Here is a 24,711-nt window from a genome sequence, read left to right as displayed (position 1 = left end):
TGGAATATCAGTAAAATAACAGCCGTGTTAATGGTTGTACAACAAGATCCATCTGAGATCTAAGCTAAACTATATCTTTTACTATTTGCAAGAATGAATCCAAAGGAATTATGTTAAACACTGTGTATATAATCAAGACGAGGGTTGAAACAATGCATCTCAATCTTCAGCGAATATGATTTCGTCGTGTCACCAGTGTTTCACTGATATATGTATCCAAACATTGTATCGATCACATTAATGGTGAGGCCAAAAAGGTTAAAAGTCCAGTGCACTTGACTGAGTGTATCATGTTCCAAGGAAAAACCCGAGCCAACATCTCGTGACAGTGGAGTGTATTATTTTTTGCCTTCGTGACGTACATCACAAGTAACCAATTAAAATCCACCGACGTGCGTTAATTGGCCAATAGAGAATCCGAATCGGAGGAAAAGGCGAGGCTAATATGAGTCTCCCAGTTTCGTAGCTACCAGGTGGAGAAAAGTAAACCTTTGAGGTAAAGATGGCTAGAGGAGCACGAAGTTTGCGAAAAATTGCCGCTTATGTGAAGCCGTTACCGTCCTCGACCACCCGGGACGTTCGCTCCAGAAGCAATGTCAGGTAAACGTGTGTTTTGGGTAGACGTACAGCATAACTGGTTGGAAATGGCTGCAAGCGAGTTGGACTACGAACAAAACACTGGCGTTTCTCTCGTTGACGCGATTTTGTCATCTCGAAAAACGTAACCCAAACTTCCCTGAAGTGTAGTGGGATTCATCCAAATGTTTTGCATTACTTTAGTGTAATTTTGTGGGAACTATAAGCATTAATGAATTACACAATATCTGGATTGAGTCCAGAAAACACAGCGTGATACGTTTGCCAACCGAAACTTGCTTTACGCCATTTCTATCATTGATTTCTACTTTGTTTTGGATCAGCGATGTTAGACAGTTTAATCAAAGGCGAGATCCTGCACAGAAAGTCAGTTGTCATGATCTCAGAAAAAGAAAAATTGACATTTTTGCACAGTATATTGTGGCTGCTGAAAATGGTTATTTACCAGCGTTGTAATTGTTAAGCAATTAATTAATTTAGCGCTCTGCAGAAGCATATCTCTAGGTTGCTTCATAAATTAATACCATACACTCATAGTATTCCTTTGACTGGGTACCTGGGGTTCCCCAAAACAAGGTCGGGGATCACTGCTGGGCCACTTTGTCCCAGGCGATCGTTCTATATACTGTCATAATATTTGTGCTAAAATAGTAGCACAGTCCAAAATACAATGGTGTCGACCAGACTGTCAGCCAGCTATGTTTTTTTTTCTGTGCAAACGTCAACACTAAATTTTAATTTACGCAAGGTTTTGGTGGGGGTTCAAAATCATATGCACAGTCTCTGGTCAGACAGACAAGTGTGACTTATGAAAAATGTGTTTGATATGTGATTTGGATCTGCATAAACTTGAACAGAGAGGCTGGGTTGCTGACCCAAACGTACTGGCCAACATGCCTTAATTTGACCTTGTCAATCTCATTTTCCACTAAAGCCCATAGTGTGACACGACGCATTGAGAATAATAAAAATATGGAGTTATACAACATATTCTTCTTAAAAATAACAGAATAGACTAGCATGGATTTGTTTTGTTTTCATGGTGGTCTAACAAGCTACAAACAGTCCAGCTGAGGGAGGCTGAGGAAAGACAGTCTGATTCCAAAATAAAGTGCATAATAGTCATCCCGCAGAGTTGTAACTAGGGCATCGATTCGGTGTTCCTAAGGCAAGGCTGTCAATCTCATTTTTTGCTGCGGGCCACGTTGTCATGGTTTCCTGGGGGGGAGGGGGGGGTATGAATTTGGGGAAGTCATTAGAATGCTTAATTCCCGTCACATATTATATAGAGAGAAATATTAATGAAATACTAGTTTTCAAATTTGAAGTAAAAAATAATGACTGTGGGACAATTTAAAATTGTGGTTTAGACTTTCGCAAGCATCATGGAATTTCACTCGTTTGATTTGCTTTCGTGGGCCGAATAAAATGTGGCGGGCCAGATTTCGTCCTGGGGCCTTAATTTTGAAACATGTTTACTGAGGGCTTGTACAAAGCAGGGGGTTACTACCATAACCAGCCTTAAGTGAAATAAGCTGGTTTGAACAACATTAATTTGCCTGTCCAATTTAAAATAACTGTCCAATTTAAAAGTCACGTTTGGGTTTAGCTAAAACGCCAGCAGGAGCAAGTCAACCGGGTGTGATGTAAAAAGGGCCACTAAGACTAAAAACCATGACTTTTTTTCTTCAAAAATTCAATGCCCATATCAGCTTTGATTTCCTCTTGAGCAGCCAAAAGTGGCCTTACAGAGAAAGCATACTTTTTCCTTAGCAGGATATAGTTCTCACTGTCATGTGAATGGCAGTTTTCACATGCAAGGGCATCAAATGCAATTAAAACAGGAGAGGCACCAAAATAAATCCCTGTGGAACACCTGAGGGGCAGAGCAGGACTCTTGGCAACCAAGGCTCACATTAAAACTCCTGCCTGCCAAAACAATCTAAACCACTTTAGAGATAACCTGGTGCTTGAAACGGAAAAGAAAGAAAGAAAGAAAGAAAGACCCTGCGGAATTCAAAGTGTTGGACTAAAAGTAGCATGATCATGTTCAGAGAGTATGATAATTCATATTGTGTTCAGTGAATGTTTTGTTGTTGCACATTCATCCCAAACAGAATATTTTTTGTTGATTTATTAATGTCAACTGTTGAATATTTAAAATATTTTATTAAAATGCGCATATAATTTAATACAGGTGGTTACTTATTTCTACATTGGTAATCTTTTAAAATGCTACTTTTGCAATAAGATTTGTTTGTCCCACATTGGAGAAATGTCAAATTCACAGAAGCAATGTTAAGAAAGACACAGGAAAGCTTATAACTAATGTTGTGGTCATATAGTATTCCATTATTTGTTGTGAGAAAATGAATTTTAAAGTTATTGTTGTAATTGTCAAACAATTTGAAATTAGGCCTGTTTTATTTTGTCATTGAATTCAAGTGATTGTATATGTAATGGAAGCGGTCACACTAGCTGACAGTGGTGAGTGGAGTGAGACAAGGCCAGGATGGAATGCAAAGTTGCCTCCGGTGACGCAAAGTTGAAGGCGAGAAATTGTTTAGATGCAATACACCAAATGTCAGTAAATGTCCCCAGCAAGTTTACACAGCAATGGCTCTCACACTACCGCAAACACCACTGAGAGCTCGTGGTATGAAGTGTTAATTTCACTACTGTGCACTTGGTTTTTCTTCCTCTACTTTGATGGCCGTCTTCTATTCTGAGGTTGCACTTGCATCGACCGTCGTCGGAGTTGGTCACACGGTGAATGTATCACATTTCAACTCATCAGGAATAGGCAAGTGCCTCAATCTAATTTGCACAGAGACAATTTTATTCTTATTTTTTCTTTTCAATGACACAGATTGTAAACTTATCCGTGAGGACGTAAGGTTTTCTGACTTATGGAAGAGCCTGATCTTTTTTATCATTTACAGAACAGAAATAATAATTGCATTGACATCATTAACACTCATAGTGTCTGCGTCCCTGACCTTTTTTACATGGAATGCTGTGACATACTTTGGCGAATGACAGCTTCCCCATAGCACCTTTCAATCCATAGCAGCGCGATTGGGATAACAGTTATAAATCCATCAGCATTTTTATTCTTCTTTCTTTTGAGTTAATGTGGAATTTTAGTTGCCTTTATTGACAAGTTTATGTAGAGACAACCACAAGATGCTGCTGTGATGGGCCACAGCAGATTTTGATTCAAGTCAAATAATGGTACGTAGACACGGGGTGATCTCTTATTTTTATCTATTTACAGTAAAGTCTCGTTATATCGATATCGGATATATCGATAGTCCCGGTTATATCGATACTATTTCTATGCACGCACGGAGAAAATTACATGCAACCAGGGTCGGATATATCGATAGTCCCGGTTATATCGATATTTTTTCGGACTCCCTTGAATATCGATATAACGAGACTTTACTGTATTTTCCCCCATGGATATACATACACGTTTTTTAAATGATTGACACTCACAGGCAGCTACAGTGACCCGGTTTTTAAATCTGTTTTTATTAAAAACAGTCCTGTGTAAAGGAAAAAACGCCTTCATGACAACGACCAGAGAGTTTTGTTCGGGCCATAGTATTTTACATTACTGTTGGACATCGAGTGTCGGAGGGATAGCAAGTCAATATGTCTGCATTCCTACTATGTTTGCCCCTTGGGAGTGATTTGCCGAGGTGTCGGATTGATATTTTCCATTATACTGCTTTCACGTGTCACATTTATCAACGAGAATCCATAGTCTACACATTGTTTGTTTGCCAAGACGTGTATTTGTCTGAGCCTTTTGTACAGAACCCAGCAACAACGCTATATTATACCAAATTCTAAAATCAAATCATGATGTCAGAGTCAAATTGGACTGAAAATATAACTAGAATTATGTGTGCATCATTTCCTTACATACAGGTGCATCCCAAATTTGTTAGGGCGCCTAACATTACCTCTGAAGTCAAATCATTTGTATCACTGCATGAAATGGGCTCCCTGGAAATTATGATTGCTTTTTTGCCTTCCTTGTTGAGAAAGTGACCATTAATTTTCTCATCCATGAAGAAATTTCCTCTGCAAAGCCATGTCTAAAGGCAGGTCAAGACTTCAAGGTTTTGCTTTCCTGGTTTTATTTGAGCATTTTAAGTGAGCCAAGGCGGCATTGTGTCTGCTGTGTATCCAGCAGGTACCTACCATCGTATGGCATCCTGATGACACGCCTGCCTCCGTTGCTGTCTTCCGCCATGCCTGGCCGCAGCGTTGTCCTTCCTGCTCGCACTTTCTTCAACATTGCCAATACTTTCTCCAAGAGAAGGGAATATGCTGAAAGACGCATCATCGGGTATGTAGAGCTAATCACTAAATACAATACAATACATATGGATTTATGTAGCACTTTAACAACAATTGAAGCTGTAACAAAGCGCTTAACATGGACAACTATCATATACAGGATATTAAGCAGTCACAGATAATAGAAAGCAAGACTAAGATCAAGTCTGAATCATGTTGAGTCAAATGCTAAAGAGTGCAGGTTAGTTTTGAGGGAGGTTTAAACCGCTAAATTTTATTTCAGGAGTTATTCACTTGTTCATGTTGATCTCAACTTTATTGTCACATGTGCAACAGATGCATTTCTTTCCTTGGGAGAGAGAGAAACCAATGTGGTTGCCCGTGCCACCATCAAAAGAATAATTAACATAAAATGACAAGATTTGTGGCACTTCTAGTCACATCATTGTAAATTCCTCCACTGCCGGACAGATAAAGGCTAATCCAATCATTAGTCCAACTTTGATAGTACTGCTCAATTGTCAGGACCCAGTTATTCTAGGCTTTTAATGGGTTTACTACCTACGGCCTTGTTAGAAAATGCTATGTTAAAGTAAATGAGACAGATTGCAAAGTTTGACTTGGTAAATACACACTCCTTACTTTTTTCTCTCTCTCTCTTCCTTTGTCTTATTTTTTAAGTGTGAATGTGTTTTGGGGGGGGTATGTATTAAGTGCTTACTTACATTTGTGTGCATACAAGAAGCCATTTTGTCCTTTAACACAAGCTCCATGAACAGGGTCATGCTTGCTGTTATGTAATAACGACAAATATATATTTGAAGGGGGTGAGGCAGTGTCGCAGTCTTGCGTTTCTGACCTACGGTTCAAATGTTTTGTGCGTCTGTTACTCTTACATCATTTTGAAATCTAAGGCAGTGGTTACTTCCTTTGGGGCACAACAATCAAATTAACATTTCCCCATTGAATTCACTTCTATTTATTTCTATTATTTGTTCCAGTTTGAGCTGTCTCAATTCTAAAACATTTATTTACTGTACCTATATTTTTAAGTCCCATTTTTATTAATATGAGAAAAATGATCAAATATTTAAATGGGATTCAATCTTTTTACTCATTCTCCGATGTGTGCTTTAATATTTGTCAACTGTAATACAGGTCTTTTCTACCACTAATGTATGCAGGGCATTTTGTCAAGGACATTTTTCAATGGCACGGCATGGAAGTGGATCTTGACCAGCTTGTCAGTGAAATTTTGGGTTTTGAAACAATACCACTATGAACTAACATTAGCTTCCAGATCAATGCAGCTTTTTAGCGATAATAAAGATATGAGCCTGAATCTCATCTCATTGATTATGAGGGAAAGAAATGCCATAACATTGGCAGTCACTCAAGTGGAGGCACCTGATACCCTTTCATGGTAAGTATGATATAAAAAGAATACGTGTCATGGTAGTTCGTAGAAAGCGTTGTTTTGTGACTGTTGAGTGAATGGCAAAAGCCATGTAAAAAAGTCTCACATGAGTTGTGTGGTGGGTCGGTGTCATTTCTTTGGTGTTTTTTTCAAGCGTTTTTTTTGTATACTGATTATTACTCAATGGAAAAGCAAAGGGTGGAATGTCTACTGTTTCACTTGTTGAAAGCTCACTGAAAATCCTCTGAAACAGCTAACAGTATGGTCACAGCTATGAAAATGGCTTGCAGTGAATTAATGATGAATGAAGAAGGTTAAGAAATCATTAACTCAATGATTTCTTAATAGTTCATAATACATTCCTCAAGGTATATCTACATATATATGGGATATATAAATAGGGCCGATACGACCAGTCCGACTTTAGTTCGCTGACGAAGCCTCTTGGATAGGAGGCCAAACATCCGAAACCTTCAAATTTGTACAGATGACGGCTGAAGAAACCTTCTCATCGATTCCTCAAGGTATATTCCAAATATCCAGCCTTCAATTAAAATGATTTCTTAAATTAATAAATCTTCACACAAGTATAAAAGTAAGGCAATTCCCATTTAATGTCAATTCAAACATAAACATTTGTATTCTTTTGTGTGCAGATATTCCATGCAAGAGATGTACGAGGTGGTGGCCGGCGTGGAGAATTACCGCCTCTTTGTACCTTGGTGCAAGAAGTCCGATGTCGTATTTAAGCGGACCGGGTACTGTAAGGCCAAACTCACAGTGGGCTTCCCGCCAGTGACTGAAAACTACACTTCACTCGTTACAACTGTGCGACCCCACCTAGTCAAGGTGCGTTACATTATTAATTTTATTTCATTTTTTTGTTAAGTATATCTGCATAATCTAAGGCAGCAATTCCTATTCCATTTTCAAATTGTTTTATTCAAAGTGTCCATAACATTACTCTGATGTACAACATGAAATGTACTATGCAATTGTATTTTAACATGGGCAAGGTGGTGGGACCTGGACGTTTTTTTCCCATTGCATAAGGTGTAAACACTTTGATGAGGCAGGGATGGGGAAGTCAAACGGTGGAGGGTGCTACTGACCATGCATTTTCTAATAAGATAAATAACAAAAATGCAATTTTAATATATAATATACAATGCAATATAATACATTGTGATTTATATCACACTTTCTGATGGGTTAAAAAGGATGAATTCTCTCTGGTTCATGGCTCTACACCAGGGGTGCTCACACTTTTTCAGCATACGAGCTACTTATAAAAACTACCAAGTCAAAATGATCTACCCACGACAAAACTGCAAAACATAATTATTTTCAAATGTTTTAAGGATTCTTTGTATGTACAATGTATGTTGATGTACCTTGCATAACTGAATAAGCCAATATTGCACAACATACATAATAATAACTACATATACATAACATAATAAATAACTATTAACATTTTTTTGTAATTACCTGAGTTTACTTTGATGACTTGCACTGAATTGAATCAGCCAGGGATGCATAGTCCGGACAGTAGCTTCTGACAGCCAGCCTCAAGCACATGTCCAAATGTTCATCATTCATGGTGGAACGGTATTTGGACTTAATGATCTTCATGTAGGAAAAGGCTGACTCACATAAATAAGTGGAGCCGAATAATGCAGTCAAGGAGGTAGCCCATTTCCTCATGTTGGGGTACTTTTCCTGTGTGAGTAAGTTACAGAACTGTCCATGAGCCCTGGACTTCAGCAGTGAGAACAGTCACAATCTCCGATGTCTTTCCACATTTGCTGGGTTAAATCCTCAGCCATGGCTTCACAGCGCCGTGTAACTGTATGTCTTGACAGCTGCAGAGCTTTGTTTGAAGATAATACCTCAGCCTTATTTTTAAAGTCTCTGAACAAGGAGTCAGCTGCTTCAACGAATGCTTCTTTTACCATCTCTCCGTCTTGGAAGGACTTATTGTTTTTAACGATGGCGTGACTCACCCGGAACGATGCTTCGGTGGCGGCTTTTGCTTTTGAAGTATGTTGAGTGAAAAATGACTGCTGTCCGGACAACTAGGATTTTAGTTCGTCCACCGTTCTCTTTCTTAGCTGGCTTTTCGACGGGAAGTCAATGTCGTATTTTCCATGAACAATCCGAAAATGCCGCTCCACATTTTCCCATTCCGTATGAAAGTAATATGTTTTGCCCCCTTACTTGGTCCCGCTTTCTCACTCATTTTGATCACCATATGTTTTAGCAAAGGCTTAAGATCTGAGGTAATTCGCTGACTAGTGTGTAAATTTTGCTGCGTTTAGCGCCGTTGTTTACGCATGCACGGCGACCTAAAGGTAAAAATTCAGTTCTGAATGGTTGCCCTGTATGTCAATCAAGTGACGGGACGTTTGATAGGCTGATGTTTTTTTACTGTCACGCTGCGATCGACCAGTACTACCTCCGCGATCGACTGGTAACATTGTATGCTTAAGGATGTGCATCTAAAAGCTTTCTAACACTTTCACAACAACTGCTGCTGTAACCAAGTGCTTTGCAAAACTATTACCATAAAGAAAATAATTAACACAACATATAACATTGAAATGTGGACGGTTGTGCAATCTTTACCACTTTTCCCGCAGATGCTTTGTTGTTTGAAGCCGTTCTAGGCGAATGTGGACAGAATTAAGATGTCCTATGGACGTAACCTGTGCATGTCTGCTTTTTTAATTGATATCCATATCCATAGTGTTAATATTTGTCATTTTTTATCATACATTCCCCAAAGTACACCTCAAAGATCCAGCCCTCAATTATAAAGGATTTGAACAAACCAAAAGCAACCTCATTTTTTTCCGTCCCAGTGCATACAAATGACCATTTAAATGTGGCACAATACTGCCAAACAGCAAACCAAAATGAAGTCAAACAACTCATTTTGTACATTATTTTTCTCACAAAAATCTGCTCGTTCGGAATGTAAATAATATTCAGGTACTGTGTTTGTCTTGCTTGTCATTCGAAATCCACAAAAACATGCATTGAGCCTATCATGGCTTGAGTGTGTTAATATAGATGTATGCCACACTTGGGCTAGTTTTATCTCCTAGACGTGTAGGTATGTGATTTTAATATAACTGAATCCGCTTTCTCATTTTTCCCCTTTAGTTTTCAGTTTTAATTTCCTAATTCCAACAACATAATTGCACTACGCAACCCCAAGATTGACTATTTTACGTCACACATATCTCATACACACCAATTATGTGGAACCCTGAGTTTAAAGGACAAACGACTTCTCCGGACAAGTTGTGTCCATAATTTGTAAAATCACTTCAAATGACGTGAGCGTATTTTACAAAGATTCCACCGCATATAGCTATTTTTACGTTTTAAGGCTTGCGCTGAATATTCCGGAAGTCTTGTATTTGAGTTGGTGACGAGTCCTCACCCTACGTCACTGAAGGAACATACCTTGCATCACCATCACGCATTTCGCGGTACTTTGTTTGGTCTGACAACTTGGTGTTGATCCGTGTTGATGGCTAAATTAGAAGGTTAACACATAAATAACGCAATGGTGAATTGTTGTATGTTACACCGAGACAACTCTTTGATATTCGTTGAAAAAAATTCCAAGCTGAAACATTAAACTATTTCCAACGGAGCTCTGCCGCCATCTTCTGTATTTTCTGTGACCCTACAGCTCAGTCTTGAGCCATCAAAACGACCCAGAAAACCTTCTTTAATCGATTGCAAACATTTATGCTTTCCTCTTCAGAACTATTTGAATCATATTCATAACTGGAGGTGTAACAAGAAAGCGTATTCTACGAATCTGAAGCCATTGTTTTGATTCTCAAGCAATGCAAGACGTCTTGGCGTGATGTCACAAACTGGGGGCGGGACTTTCTGAAAATGGACAATTCGCAGCTCCATTTTTTGCAGATTTTGGACACAAAGTCATTTTTATTGGTGTTTTGCATTTGAATGAAAATATCATACTGCGTGTTTTGGGTATTTTAGATGCTATAAAACGTTTTTCTGATGTCAGTTAAGAAACAAAAAAGTGACGTCGGTTGTCCTTTAAGGCACTGAAAGTCCTGGTGGAAGGTGTATGTAAGCAATGTCTACCATCTAACACAAATCTCTATATATTGTTGAACTGCATTGGATTCTTTTGTCTTTTATAACTCCCCCAAGTTTCCTCAAAAATCACTCCTAAATCTTAAATATAAATTGTCCACAAAAATGAATAAAAGATAATGAATAAACCCAAACTAACAGCGTTTATGCTCGCTAATCCTTTCCCACTAAAGCAAACACAGGTCTGGATCAAAAACAGTCAATTGCTTTGCTTTTAATCATCTTTATGTTTTTCGTGTTATTTTCTAATACTGTGCCATGTGCCACTTCATTTTATTCCAAGCATGGAACAAAATCTTGTTGTTTTGAGGGTGGAACTGATTAATGCCATTTCACTTTCTTTCAATAGGAAATTTGATTTGATAAATGCATAGATTGAGTTCTGATCTTGGTCACGCAACAAAATGAAATCATAATTAGATGTGGCACTGTTTATAGGACTAACTGACAAAATGAAACTGTCCAACTTCTGCTGCCCGTCAGGCATCCTGCTCAGACGGCAAAATGTTTAACCACCTGGAGACGATTTGGCGCTTCAGCCCTGGCCTGCCTGGCTACCCTCGGACCTGCACTGTGGACTTTGACGTAAGTACATTTTGAAATAATCATCAAAAAGATACCTACGTGATGCAGTTTGGCATCTGATTTTGTCTATGAAACGTGTGTACTGAGTGCACATTTGTAATTTAGACATCCGCACGTAATGCATTTGGAATTATTGTTGCTTTTAAACCTACCTGTAAATGTTTTTACATGTGAGATTTACAACAAGACAACTTCAGTGTGAAAGGTAACAAATTGCTAGATATACTCTTGGTGGGGAAATGGTAAACACTAGAATCACATAACATTTAAAATGGATTTACATTGCCTTTCAAATTGACAGTACAGTATATTAAAGGTAACATCCAACTTACGACCGGGTTCCGTTCCAACCAACCAGTTGTACGTCAAAATGGTCGTAAGTCAAAATCCATTCAAAATGTTGAATAGAGACTCGGTGCTAAATGACTTGCAAATGACCTGATTGGACGCCACGGGGGCGTGTGGGCATGGGTCTGGGTCACCGGTGTTCTACCGGTCACCCTCTTCCCTTCCTTCCCCCGCTCTCTGCACCAACACGCCGCCCGACCACACGGCCCGATTTTGCGGCCGTCTCCAGCGCAGACGCACCTTGACCCCCCACTTCGCCCCGAAGCCGAACGAACTGTCCCAAAGAGGTGGCGGCAGCCGTGGGCCCGTGGCGGCGTTCTCGTGGCAGCGTTCTCATCGCGGCCAGCCTCGGCTTTAGTCCTGGCCGCGCAGTAGCTGGCGTCGGTTCCATCACACGGTCGATTGCTGTGCAAGAGTGAGTATCTGGCTGGCTGGCCAAAATTGCCGTACACGTTGCCGGGTTGCTTGCGCGTTGCGGTGCCAGGCGTACAATTAAAAATAAATAAAAATAGGGTCTGGTGGTCGTAAGTTGAACCGTTGTAAGTCGGATGGTACCTGTATAGGAAAGCTGTCATTTCCCTTCACTCCTAAAATATTTCGGGGTATGATTGAAACAGACACATGATGATCTGATTTCATGGTATACATGGTATCTGATTACATGGCATCTGATTTCAATAAGTTTTGTTTTTGCGCACATCATGACAATGTTTTTGTTTCTAATCATTTGAACAAAACCCTGAGATGTTAATTTGATTCCTAACAAAACATATCCTGTTTAAACATTCAACTGCTTATGGGTTTTTATATATCAACATAAAATTCCTCATGTCTTGATTGTGTTTCGCGTTCTTGGTTTGCATTTCCCATTTCAAAATGAATTGGCCCTGTTCCTCAGATCTCCTTCGAGTTCCGCTCGCTCATCCATTCGCAGCTGGCGCACGTGTTCTTTGACGAGGTGGTGAAGCAGATGGTGTCGGCGTTCGAGCGCCGTGCCACCTCCATCCACGGTCCCGAGACGGCCATCCCACGTGAGCTCATGTTCCATGAGGTTCACCACACGTAGCGACGCTTCAACAAAACGAGTGGAAACAACAAAGAAAACGAAAGCAACGACTCATGTTTTACCTGAAAACACCAGTGCCTTTGTCTTTTTTTTTTCATTTTATTTTTGTGCGTGTGATTCTTTGAATGTGTCTATTTGTTTCTGAGCTGATTTATTACCAGAGCAAGCAAGTTTGGCACCACTATGTTCCATTAGGATCCTTGTTTGACCTCCTTTTTCACCTCTCACCAGCATCTTGTTGCAAGCTCCTCTACTGGAGATTACAGGTTGTTGTTTGAGCAGCAAAATATTTTATTGGAAACGGATAACCAGCGACAAACATATCATCCTCCATTTCATTGGGTTGGTTTAATTTGCTTAAGTTAACAAAAACCTACAACAAAGGCGGGGGAACTTTTTCCTGCTGGAGCCAGTTCAGGTAAAAAAATAAGATTGGTTTAGGGGGGAAATTATATGCTCAGAGTGGGTTTCGTGTTTTGAGGCATTTTATGACTTCATCAGAAGGTGTTTCTTTTGTTGTTTATATTTTTAGGTCAAATGAATAAATATTAAGGCTTTTCCGTGCTCCAAACCAAAAACCAAACAAAAAAAAATATGGAAATACACCCCGACGCCAGATTCACTCAGTGACATTTGTGCAATCAAATCAATCTTAACTCAGGTGTTACCCCAGCATGTCTTCAGTGAAGCATTCACAAATTTGTTTTTGACTTATTTCTTCTCAGCTGATTTTGTGATCTGGCCCAAGCTATAATCTGATGGTTTGTCGCTATCTTGGTGCCAAGTGATAATGTTGAGGGACTTCATTTTAACAAAGTAAGTGCTTTGAGCTAACTGTATGCCATGGAACTATATTCAAATGAGTGGAGCTTAATTCGGACAAAAGTAGTATTTTGATGCCTTCTATAGGCAATGGTGAACCTTTTTTGAATTGGGAACAGTGCTGCACAGTCGACAGCCCCACAAGACTCAAGAAGGAGCGACTGATATAACACAAGCGGTTGTCCATTTTGGCTTGAAGTGTCCATTTTAGCGATTCAGATTGATACCAAATTTGTAATGAATTTTCATGACTTTGTTTGGGTGCAGCACGGTGATGACATGTAACAACTCGCAATGTGCTGAACCAAACATCTTATGCACCGCCTTGAAGACTTTGACCTCCATTTGTATTTTAGAATTGCTTCATGGGCTGGATCAAATGTTTGGACTGCTGTAACAAAGAAGTCCACATTGCCCACTTACTTTGCTACAATTGTCATGTTTTTGGATAGACAGCAAAATGTAGGAAGATGGGGTGCTCTTGTGTTGCTATTCACTCACTGTAGCCATTTGTTGATGCTGTTACCTACACAGAGCAAAGCTATTTTCGATGCTGGACTCAAGATCTGCGCAATTGTACAGTATCAACTATTTTATGTGCAATATCAAGAAGCCTTTATTGTATTTATTTTTTTAAGAATCATAGCAAAGCAAGCCAGTACATATGCCAAGGCACATATTTGTTTTGTTTTTTTAAACCTGCTCACATATTTATTCAACTGTAAATACCACATCAGGTTGCTTTCAATAAGGGAAGTGTGATTTTTATTTTGGATTAAAGGACTGATTGTTTTCAAAAATGGCATTTCCACCAAAAAAAAAAGTACTAACTGCATGATATATGTATATACATATAAAGTTTTTTTCCTAAAACTGTTGTCTCCCCCCCCCCTCTTCAATTGGCAGCAGGACAAAAATAGCTGCATTGAGTGAGCGGTGAGAATAAATCTGCCGCGATGGTAAGAAGTTTTTGCGGTCATCATAAAGTAGAGTAAAGTTCAAGACTTGAAGATATCCCTGAGGAACCTCGAATCTTTTTCATCTCATTGAATGACACACATTTAGCATAAATTATAGAAAGTTGGCCAAAACAACTCAAACTATATAAAAACCGGAATTAAGTGTCAAAAACCTGAACAGGAATAATCCGATTACCGATACAGAGAGGAAACAAAAATAATCGCCATTATTGCCTACACAGTATTGACTGTGACTGTGCCATTTTCATATAAAATATATATAGTGATGTTTTTATAACTTAATAGATCATGAATGCTTTTTCTGAATCAAGAGTTGGAGGGGTCTGACCTCATCTGTGGTACCCGTATCAAATTGGAGGTATGAGATCAAATCACAGTGAAACCTAAGTCATTTGAAAAATGAGTTTAATTAAATCAAATTAGCATTCACCTGGTTAATTAGCCGGGCAAAAACCATTACACAATATACAGTATATATAAAAAAAATTAATGACAAATGACAGCATCACATTCCTGGCTTCACTTCACACCGTTTTGAAACATTACTTTTTTTGGGTTGGTTTTTAAGATATGAACCTTACAGGAAGTTGAGAGATTTCCACTGCAGGCAGTCAATGTAATGCCAAATAGAAAAACATTATTGATGGTTATGAATCTTCAACTGTTGGAACGGGATCTACTTTATCATGGTCAACATTCAAACAATCCAAAGAGGGCATTGCTCCTGTAAACTTGGCTCCCAAATTCCTGCAGAGGAAGAACATGGCCATCTACTAAATGGTCGTCTGCATTTTACAGCATGATGTGGAAAATAAGATGATCTCCTAGAAGCTGGCGCTACCATGTAGGCAAAATGGAAGGGTTGACCACCTGCAGTGCCAACTTCCCGTTAGTTGGCTTCAGTGAATTTTTGACTGCTGAGTCTTAGAGGCGTCATTTTGTTTAGACTATAGAGTCATGGCGGGTCAAAGGAACGATGAGGTCAGGCGGAGATGTCCTCTTAAAAACCCATGCCACCACCCATGCCACCCATACCGCCCATGCCACCCATTCCGCCAGCCGGCATTTCCTTTTCCTCCTTGGGGATCTCGGTGACCACTGCCTCGGCAGTGGAGAGTAGCGAGGCCACGCCTGCAGCATCCAGCAGGGCCGTCCGCACCACCTGCACAGGGAGAGGCCATTTGTACCTCAAAATGTTTCAGCGGGATAAGCTACAATGCCGCAAGGAGATCATACCTTGGTGGGGTCGATGATGCCCTTCTCCACCATGTTGACGTACTCGCCTAGCATGGCGTCATAGCCCACCTCGGAGGGCCCCTGCAAAATCTTCTCCACCACGAGTGATCCCTCCACGCCAGCGTTCTTGGCGATGGTCATTGCTGGGATACGCAGCGCCCGCTTGATGATGTCCACACCTGATAAGGAGGGAGAAATGGTTAGACACACAAGATTTGGTTCAGAAAGTGCGCGACAACCTTAATTTGATATGAATGGCATCGCAACGTCAGAAAATGGCACCAAATTCATGCTTAAGTGGCAAACAGCTGAATGACCAACTGCAACTGTGCAGGGGTTGACTGCATTTCTTGCCATCTAAAATTAAACAAACACAGTAAGAAAACGTTCAAAAATCCCACACAGGAGTCAGTTATTCAAAGAGTGCATCCATGAGTAAGATGAGAAAGCCTTTACTCGTTTCACAATGGGGAAATTTGCAATCTACGGCAACATTGAAAGGATGGGGGGCAATGTTCCCTCTAATTTTTCATGTGTCTGAGCAGACACGCAAGCTCCCCGAGCACACTGAGGACCACGGTGAGCAACATCAGATGTGTACTAGTGATGTGTCGTTCGCGAGCGAGCCGGATCTCTGAAGTGAACAAAGAGAGCCGGTTCCTAACTGAGGAGCCATTTGGGAGCCAAAAGAGTGAGGCAAGCCAAAAGAACGGGCTCTCTGAAAAGAGCCGGAATTCCCATCACTAATGAGTACGGTGTGGCTACACAACAGTTTCACGCAAGTATCACGGTGCATATGGACGGGGCACATTCGCACCGTTCTGCTCCGATTGGCTGCGTCACGTACGTAAATTGTTCGGCATTATTGGCTGGACACCTGTCACTCATTGAGTTACATTGCAAAATGTGCGCTGCATAGATGTTCTTGTGCGCGATTGCGCAAGCGCGCAGCTTAGAGGGAACATTGAAGGGGTGGTCAAAATATAAAGAATTCTACGCACAAAGGAAAACGTCCGGAGACTGAAATATACAACTGCACAAAAAAAGTTTCATAAAAAGAACTGTACATAGTGCAAAGTATAAAAACATCTTCACTCACCAATCTTCTGGTCAGCATTGGCAGGTTTGATCGTGTCCAGGGAAGGAATGCAGCGCAGCAGAGCGCAGCCGCCGCCAGGTACAATGCCTTCCTCCACTGCGGCCCGCGTGGCGTTCAAGGCATCCGTCACACGGTCCTTCTTCTCGTTCACCTCCACATCACTGGTCCCTCCGATCTACATGAGCCAGGCTGACGTTACTGTGCTGTTCAGGACCGTTAGATTGGCACACACACACCTTAAGCACAGCCACGCCGTCTGAGAGCTTGGCCAGGCGCTCGTTGAGTTTCTCCTTCTCGTAGTCGCTGGTGGTGTTCTCCAGCTGTTCCACGATTTCGGCAGCTCGCCTTTCCACGTCGGCTGGCGCGCCGGCGCCCTTTAAGAGCAGCGTGTCGTCCTTGGTGATCTGGACCTCGCCAACCTTGCCAAAGTCGTGCGCCTGGATGTCCTCCAAAGCCACACCGACAGCATCGTCGCCAAACACCTGAGTAATGCAAACCTTACGAAGTCAGACGAATAGGGAGCATGTGATTCAAAAGACAAGACTCGCGATGCCGGCTGATCGTAGAAGAATTCGGCTGTGTGAGTATGAATGATTGAAAGGGTTACAAACACAAGTCTGACTTTTTCTTCGTGTTTTCAAACTCTCACCCATCAACCCGGACCTACAAGTCCAATCTTTAATAGACCTAGAAACCTTGCTTTTGGGATGTGGACATTTCCTTGCGAGTTCATAGATTAAAAAAAAACATTTTACATAGGATATTTTTCAGTTCTGCTTACGCCACCCAGCGAGTGTCGCTGCTTGCGGACAAATTTCTTTTGAGGCCCATTGCCGATCTGTGGTCTGGCCAACAATGCTCATACAGTGATACCTCGTCTTACGAACATTAAATTTGCGAGAATATAATCTTGGCATATGAACTAGTTTTTGGCGGACGAACCAAACCACATGGTCGAACAGCGCCACGGTGGCTGGCGGATTAGTTTTCGTCACCCTCCTTTGAGTGCGGACGTAGTTTGTTATCGAGCGGAGTACTTTTGCTACTATGGGACCGAAAAAGACCCCACCACAGGCTAGTGTTAAGCCGAAGAGGAAACAAAAGAAAATTACGGTTGAGCAGAAGAAGATCATCGAAAAATACGAACACGGTGTGCATTTGTTTGATTTAGCTGTCCCAGTACCATTACGCTAAGTCGACGATTGCGACCATCCATTGACAACTACCATCACAAAGGTAAATAAAACTACTTTATTATACAGTACAGTTTATTTCTTTAATTACAATACAACAGCACATTTATTATACATAAAGTAAGGTAGTTTTAAGGCTTATTTAGTAGAAAATTATGTTTTATAGGGACCTGGTAACGGATTATTCTTATTTTTAATCGTTTCTTATGAGAAATGTTTGGACAGATGAACTTTTCGCCTTACACACACTTTCTGGGAACCAATTAAGTTTGTAAACTGAGGTATCACTGTATTACCAATCGGTCACATTATTTTGCTCTTGTTTGAAAACTGGGATGTTCCTTGAAATGCATGAACGTTTTTATGAGTAGTGGGAAATTTGACTTCACAACGTTTGGCTTTTTCTCTTCAGAATTGGCTGCACAATGGACAAAACTGGACCTACAGTGCCCCCGGTGGCGATGGCCATATCCTTCAGCTGATTCTTCCTGTTGTCTCCAAAGCCGGGAGCTTTTACTGCTACCACTTGCAGGCCAACCTTCAGCCTGCAAAATTACAATCATATACATGTCAGATTATATCAGTTGAATGAATCATTATTTTATAATTTATTTATTTGTAATCTGACCTGTTAAGGACCAGGGTACTGAGGGCCTCTCCATCGACATCCTCGGCCACAATTACCAAAGGCTTGCGGTGCTGGTTGGCAATCTCCAGGGCGGGAACGATGCTCTGCACGCTAGAGATTTTCTTCTCACTGAGCAGCAGGTAAGCATCCTGGAATTCACATTTCTGACCTGGGCAGTTGGCAAATCCGAGCAATGTTTCATCATTCAAGGCAATCACACAGCAGTTTGTTTGGCAGTTGTGATGGTCAAAAAGCAGGCGACTTACCTTTGGCTGTGTTGATGAAGTATGGGGAGATGTAACCACGGTCAAACTTCATACCCTCAATGACTTCCAACTCATCGTGAAGGGTTTTCCCATCCTGGAGGAGCATAATGGCTATCATTTTTAGTCTAAAATATTGTGACAATAAAATACATTGTACTGTGGAATCGAAAGTCGTTAGCAATTTCTACCCACGCCTGGCCTCCCAAAATTAAATACATGTACAATGGTCGGTGACAATTAATGTCAGACACCTATTTTTTTATTTAAAAGGTCACTGACCTTCACAGTGATGACACCCTTGCGACCGACTTTCTTCATGGCATTGGAAATGACATTTCCAATCTCTGTGTCACCATTGGCTGATATGGTGGCAACCTAAAAGACACGACCAAAATTTCATTGAAGCTACCGCTATATTCAACCACTGTTAAGCAATTTTATATTATTCATACTAATGAACGTGCACACCTGTGCAATCTCCTCAGGCGTGGTGACTGGCTTAGAAAGGCGCTTGAGCTCACTGATGACGGTTTCGACGGCCATCATGACGCCACGGCGGATCTCAACAGGGTTGGCACCCTTGCTGATGGTGTCAAAGCCCTCCTTGGCGATAGCGCGTGCCAGCACGGTAGCGGTGGTGGTGCCGTCGCCTGCCTCCTCATTGGTGTTGTTGGCTACGTCCTGCACCAGCTTGGCACCGATGTTCTTGTACTTGTCCTTCAAATCAATGCTCTTGGCCACTGTCACGCCATCCTTGGTTACCTTCGGGCTGCCCCAGCTCTGCTCGATGATGACCGTGCGGCCCTGCAATTGACAAAATCATGATTTCTTTGAATTATTATTATTATTATTAGGTGGGTGATTTTTTTTAACAGCACTAAGTAAAGAAACAAATTATGTTTGACTGTTGCATTCGCTGTCATTTTGTACCTTTGGGCCCATAGTCACGGCAACAGTATCAGCCAATAGGTCAACCCCTTGTAGCATGAGGGCACGGGCGTCTGCGCCGAATTTGACATCCTTGGCGTAGGCACGGGTGAGGTGAGGTGCGAGTTTCCGGCACACGGGCCTCACCTGCTTCATAATTGTGGGGAGATGAAACATGTCTGTGGAATCAAAAAAGAAATATGATGTTATTATTAAATGCCGCTGGCTGATAGTGGTGCGTTTACTAAAAATAAAGGAATTTCCAAATGAGCAACAAAACAATGTATTTGTTTATTAGCATTTTTTATACATTTGAATAAGTTGAAACGAAAACTTGTTCTTCAATTCATATACTATAAAAATATATTTGTACCATTGCCCCAACGTAATTAAATTTTACCCAAACCACCCTCTTGTGCCTTTTGTGTAAACTCGAATGAACTATTTGATGAACGTGACATTGCTAATTTACTAAACCACGTGTCCTGGTGGAGGGTCGTGCGACACAAGGTCAAACAGAAAACACGCATGCGCGAGAAGTGCCTCTCCATCTCTGCACGCCTGCCTGAAGAATCACTACTGCAGTACTACGACCATTCCTCTGTGGAAAGCGCGTCAATTCAGTCGCCAAATTAAAGTCACACTCTCTGCAGAAGTTACCCACCATGAAATTATATGACTGTTATTCCTGAACAGTCCGCTGTAACAACAACGTTAAGGATACGTATTTAAACGTGGAAAAACGTATGTGTGCCTTATCAAAAAGTGGTAAAATCTGTGTAAAATCAAGTGAAGATAGTGACCTCACAAAAAAGTGGTAAAATATGTTAGCAAGAAGCAATGAAGCTAGCTAGCTAGCGCCTCACATTTTTTTTATCTTCTCCTCTAAGCACATTGTTTTGTTATGAGCCAGCGTAGCTACAACGACTGTTATTTGTGGCTGATTACATGAGATATTTGTAATAATATTAGCACTTACTTGCAAGGTGTATGTTGTTAGAGCGGCTGCAGAAGAAGCACGTCTGACAGACGATGTGATATAACTACTAGAGGTGAAGGCTGACTGAATGGAGACGCACATGGCCTATCACACATCCGGGTACTTCGCCGGCAAGCCCCAGATCATGAATAACGTCATTACTGTCACAAAAAAATCTTTTTTGTCGCTTTTAAAAGATATAATCACCATATTTAAAATGTAATAATTGGTTCATATATATATATATATATGAATGAATGGCAACAACGATAAAAATTGGCGGTGTAACATTAAAAATACTTAGATCAAAATACATTAATACTCGTTCTGGGGCGAACTTTCCAGAAAATTCTCTTGGCCCCATTGGAGGGTAAAAAAGAGGTCAAAGTTGACCTTGTGCAATGTTGCTTAATGCGGAAGTTAATCAAAAGCTAAATCATGGCGTGTCAATTGTATAACTTATCAAGATTATTCTAATAATAAGCGATTTTTGTCAAAATAAACATTTTTTGTTCTACCAGGAAACTTCTTATAATGTCTTGCTCTTACAAGAGCAAACTCAGTCGAACGAAAGGCGCATGCGCACAAACATTTCTGGACGTTTCCTCACGTGGAGCGACTCTCCTTGATCAGGTTATCGCATCCACCCTCACCTAGAACCACATCGAGTGCGTTCCGCACGCTGTCGACCTACAGACGTCACAAATTAAGTCATGGTAAGATTGCACGCAGCCGTTTATCTATTTGTAGTGATTGCATAAATGTTACTTCTTCAGTTCTGAAACCTCCTAGCTATCTTGCTAACATATTTCTCGGCTAGCACCGTTTAGCATGTAATGTTAGCCTTCCATAATCAGTCATTGACAAGGTCATGCAAATAAGGAAACAATTTACTCATAACAGTTGTTAAATTTTCTAATAAACATGACCGTATTGGGGCATAATGTGTAGGCAGATTAACCAGCGAGGTAATGAATGAACACCATGTGCTATTTTGGATGTGATTTTATTGTCAAGACTGAGCTTCAACCACGTGTTAATAGTGTTATTCGTTTTCACAATAATTCACCGATATAAACCAAGCATGAAGATAACCTGAAGCATTTTTTCCATTTGGTTGTTTTGTGTACTTCCCCATCACAAGTGTGCAACTGATGGCAAAGAAGGTTGAAAATGTGAGCATAATTTCGAAAAAGAAATTATTGTGACAAAAAAAGTATTTGGCTGCGCAAGATATTAGATTTGTTCGTGAAACCTCATAAATGTTTTTATCCATCCGTGGGAAGAGTAAAATGAAACATGATCGACAATTGTTTCCTCTCCAGTTAGGTGTTTTCGTGGTATATTCACTTTTACTTTATTCTCGTTTTACTATATAGTGTTTTTGGGGAAATTTGGATTGGCACACATTAGTACTGTTGATTTGAAGAAGATGGGCAAATGGGGATACATTTTACCTCGTACGTCTGTGTACAGATGACGGCTGAAGAAACCTTCTCATCGATTTTACCTCGTAGGCAATTTAATTATCCTATTGTTGTATCAAGAACAGTTTCTCCTAAAAACAAAACAACATTATAGTCAAACGTCCATGGGATTATACTGCGAAACGCATTCCTTAGTTTCATGTTTGGAATTCAAGTGAAATGACCGCCATAGCCTTCAACCAGCTCCCCCTCCCCACCCACAAACGACCTTGAGTCAATGTCACGTAAACTTCTGCCTTGCCTAGTTCATCATTTTGACAGCTCACGAATGTCTGTTCAACTGGCCAGGCAAATCCAAAATGAAGACCGGCTGACTTCCATTGCACTAATTTGATTAACTTTGGTCATGTGCCTTCCACTTCCACCCAACCATTCCATCATGTTCGTAATTCCTCGTGGCAAGATTTGATGACGTTTAACCAAAAGTTTGTATATAAAGTTTGTATACAACAAAGGTAAATGTAATTCATTTGGCACAAAGTTCACTTTGCAGGTTGACAGTAAAATTTGAAAAAAATGCCCTTGATCAATAGGGAAAACATTTAACAACCTCGTGGTGAGTTGATGTAGCTTAAAAGTTGTTTTTTTTTGTCCTAAGTTCTTCTGGGCCAGGACAGAAAACGCACATATACACACACTAAAGAATAAAGTGATGTAGTTGCAAAATCAAAGACCATTGTTTTCATAGGAAGCAAATGGTAGTAATGTTATACTAGTAAGAAAGCAGAACAAAAAAGTGTGTTTTTTTTACCAGCTATAATTCAATTAAGTCACAATATCCTCTAATAAAAGAAGTGGTAAAAATAATAGGTTTAACATGCACATTCTGGTCAACACATTATTATCCAAACAGTTATACCTTTATATTTAAAAATATGCATTTTAGTGTGTACATCAGTCAATGTTAAAACTGTAGGAATGTTTTTTTACATCAATTTATTATTGGTTTGTAAATTTTTACCCAAGTTTAAATTAAGATCTCCTGATTATCTTTGCTTGGTTACTGGGGTGGATTTATGTTATTTATTTAAATTGTAATTATTTTCTGTAATTATAACTCAATTTTCACTTTATTAACTTCTTGCAGGCCTTCAGAAAATTCTTGCCGCTGTTTGACCGCGTGCTGGTGGAACGTTTCACAGCAGAGACGGTAACCAAGGGTGGCATCATGCTGCCTGAGAAGTCTCAAGGAAAAGTGCTGCAGGCCACAGTGTTGGCAGTCGGGCCCGGATCTGTCAACCAGGTCGGAACATCATCAAGTATTTGAGGGTCTGAAGTATGTTTTTTCATCTTTGTAGTAATATGACCGATACAATGGTTGATTTTTTTCTTGGCAGAAAGGAAATTTACAGCCAGTCAGTGTGAAGGTCGGTGAGAAGGTCCTCCTACCAGAGTATGGTGGAACTAAAGTCACTTTAGATGATAAGGTATGGTAGCTTTTTTTGTCTAATCAAGCTTTCTGTAGTTGTCTTGCATTTCAAACTTCATGATCTCATTTTGCCGTGTAGGAGTACTTCCTGTTCCGTGATGGAGACATTCTGGGCAAATATGTGGATTAAGACAAGATGTACTGGAATGAAGAAAGAGAAAGCATGAGAAGAAGAAATCATGTCTTTTTTTTGAGAAGAAGAAAACATGTCTTTTTTTGTTTGTTTGTTTTGTTTATGCCAACTGTAAATAATTCTAATCACATTTTGTTACAATAATAAATATGGCTAATGGCTTCTCTCTCAACATACACTGTTTTCAATTATTACTTTTGGTGCCAACTGAGAAAAACAAATTCCTGACGCATTTAAATGTAGCAAAACTTGTTGCTGTTTTGTAAAATGTTTGAGTGAGACAAGACTGACATGAGGAGTATATGACTTAAAGTCAAACAAATTATATGTTGAGTGTTTTGTTATTTAGAACCTCTGAGAGTTTGTTCCTATTTTATAGTTATGTTGCAGTGGCGGCTCGTCGATATGTGGTTAAGGGTGCCGCCCAATCACCTAGCTGGTTAATGCTCAATTTGACAAATTTTTTAAATGAAATACAATTTAAAAATACTTCAATATTTGTACTGTATCTCTTTTATATGAGGAGCATCAATAGTACAATGTTTACAATGAATAATATTGTTGTTTTGATAGTTGCTCCATGTACAGCACTTTATATGCAGCCATGGCTGTTTGAAAGTGCTCTATAAATACTGTTGTTGTCCAGTGTTGAGTTGAGAATATTGATTACTTTACCCAGGGATGATGCTACACCGGGAGTTATATCCCACTCGTCAGCAATCTGCCCGTTAAGCCTCTTCACCATTTATTTGGTATTATTTTCTCAATCCTTGTATGGTCTTCATCATGTGAAAGAAACAGTTCATAAGCAGCGACTGACGCAACAATTGGTTCGGTAGATGCAGAACATCTCTGATACACTTTTCTTCAAGGTATGACATGCATAGTGGTAGGATTAGGTTCTCATATTTGATACATGTGCTTCTGAGACCTCTTTCTTCCCAACATGATGAATTATTTTATAAAAAAATACGTTGTATATAATTGGATACATGTATTCTGCCCTCTGGTGAATGACCATGCCTCTACACAGGAAGCTCAAGGTTGGGTTTGGTCATT

The 24,711-nt window shown here is 40.2% G+C and overlaps 3 protein-coding genes across 4 annotated transcripts; 2 read left to right on the top strand and 1 right to left on the bottom strand.

Annotated features, from left to right (window-relative positions):
* The first annotated feature begins 440 nt into the window (after positions 1 to 440).
* Positions 441 to 14,309, top strand: coq10b (coenzyme Q10B). Of its 2 annotated transcripts, none has more exons than XM_089002145.1 (5): positions 441 to 600; positions 4,802 to 4,960; positions 6,985 to 7,177; positions 10,958 to 11,059; positions 12,306 to 14,309. In XM_089002145.1, the coding sequence occupies exons 1-5, from the start codon at positions 503 to 505 to the stop codon at positions 12,471 to 12,473; spliced, it is 720 nt and encodes a 239-aa protein (XP_088858271.1). In that variant the 5' UTR covers positions 441 to 502; the 3' UTR covers positions 12,474 to 14,309. The 2 variants fall into 2 exon arrangements, with proteins under 2 accessions (XP_088858271.1, XP_088858272.1); XM_089002146.1 differs by having other exon boundaries at positions 443 to 600; positions 4,805 to 4,960.
* Positions 14,310 to 14,663: 354 nt separating this feature from the next.
* Positions 14,664 to 20,729, bottom strand: hspd1 (heat shock 60 protein 1). The gene is made up of 11 exons (XM_089002144.1): positions 20,604 to 20,729; positions 19,628 to 19,803; positions 19,166 to 19,501; positions 18,977 to 19,072; positions 18,698 to 18,791; positions 18,432 to 18,600; positions 18,249 to 18,348; positions 16,847 to 17,092; positions 16,611 to 16,785; positions 15,512 to 15,690; positions 14,664 to 15,437 (listed from the first exon to the last, which is right to left on the bottom strand). The coding sequence occupies exons 2-11, from the start codon at positions 19,799 to 19,801 to the stop codon at positions 15,276 to 15,278; spliced, it is 1,731 nt and encodes a 576-aa protein (XP_088858270.1). The 5' UTR covers positions 19,802 to 19,803; positions 20,604 to 20,729; the 3' UTR covers positions 14,664 to 15,275.
* A 376-nt stretch (positions 20,730 to 21,105) lies between these two features.
* On the top strand, positions 21,106 to 23,828 carry hspe1 (heat shock 10 protein 1). Its single transcript, XM_089003235.1, has 4 exons — positions 21,106 to 21,319; positions 23,178 to 23,333; positions 23,428 to 23,517; positions 23,599 to 23,828. Exons 1-4 carry the CDS (start codon positions 21,317 to 21,319, stop codon positions 23,647 to 23,649), a joined length of 300 nt encoding a protein of 99 aa, XP_088859361.1. The 5' UTR covers positions 21,106 to 21,316; the 3' UTR covers positions 23,650 to 23,828.
* The last annotated feature ends 883 nt before the right edge of the window (positions 23,829 to 24,711 follow it).

This window comes from Hippocampus bargibanti, linkage group LG08 (genome assembly GCF_051943395.1).
Source record: "Hippocampus bargibanti isolate YZ-2025 linkage group LG08, ASM5194339v1, whole genome shotgun sequence".
NCBI lineage: Eukaryota > Metazoa > Chordata > Actinopteri > Syngnathiformes > Syngnathidae > Hippocampus > Hippocampus bargibanti.
The sequence above is the reverse complement of the archived record's forward strand: the minus strand, read 5'-3'. Positions and strand labels throughout refer to the sequence as shown.

What these genes read in the sequence shown, in the direction of transcription:
- hspe1 (XM_089003235.1), top strand. An exon ending in GGCCCGGATCTGTCAACCAG is followed by an intron (nt 23,334 to 23,427) that starts GTCGGAACATCA and finishes TTTTCTTGGCAG; the next exon opens with AAAGGAAATTTACAGCCAGT. An exon ending in AAGTCACTTTAGATGATAAG is followed by an intron (nt 23,518 to 23,598) that starts GTATGGTAGCTT and finishes TTTGCCGTGTAG; the next exon opens with GAGTACTTCCTGTTCCGTGA.
- coq10b (XM_089002145.1), top strand. Translation starts at nt 503, where the DNA reads ATGGCTAGAGGAGCACGAAGTTTGCGAAAAATTGCCGCTTATGTGAAG. An exon ending in CGCTCCAGAAGCAATGTCAG is followed by an intron (nt 601 to 4,801) that starts GTAAACGTGTGT and finishes CTGTGTATCCAG; the next exon opens with CAGGTACCTACCATCGTATG. An exon ending in CCTGCACTGTGGACTTTGAC is followed by an intron (nt 11,060 to 12,305) that starts GTAAGTACATTT and finishes CCTGTTCCTCAG; the next exon opens with ATCTCCTTCGAGTTCCGCTC.
- hspd1 (XM_089002144.1), bottom strand. Translation starts at nt 19,801, where the DNA reads ATGTTTCATCTCCCCACAATTATGAAGCAGGTGAGGCCCGTGTGCCGG. An exon ending in AGGGTGTCATCACTGTGAAG is followed by an intron (nt 18,792 to 18,976) that starts GTCAGTGACCTT and finishes ATGCTCCTCCAG; the next exon opens with GATGGGAAAACCCTTCACGA. An exon ending in GCATCATCGACCCCACCAAG is followed by an intron (nt 15,438 to 15,511) that starts GTATGATCTCCT and finishes CTCCCTGTGCAG; the next exon opens with GTGGTGCGGACGGCCCTGCT.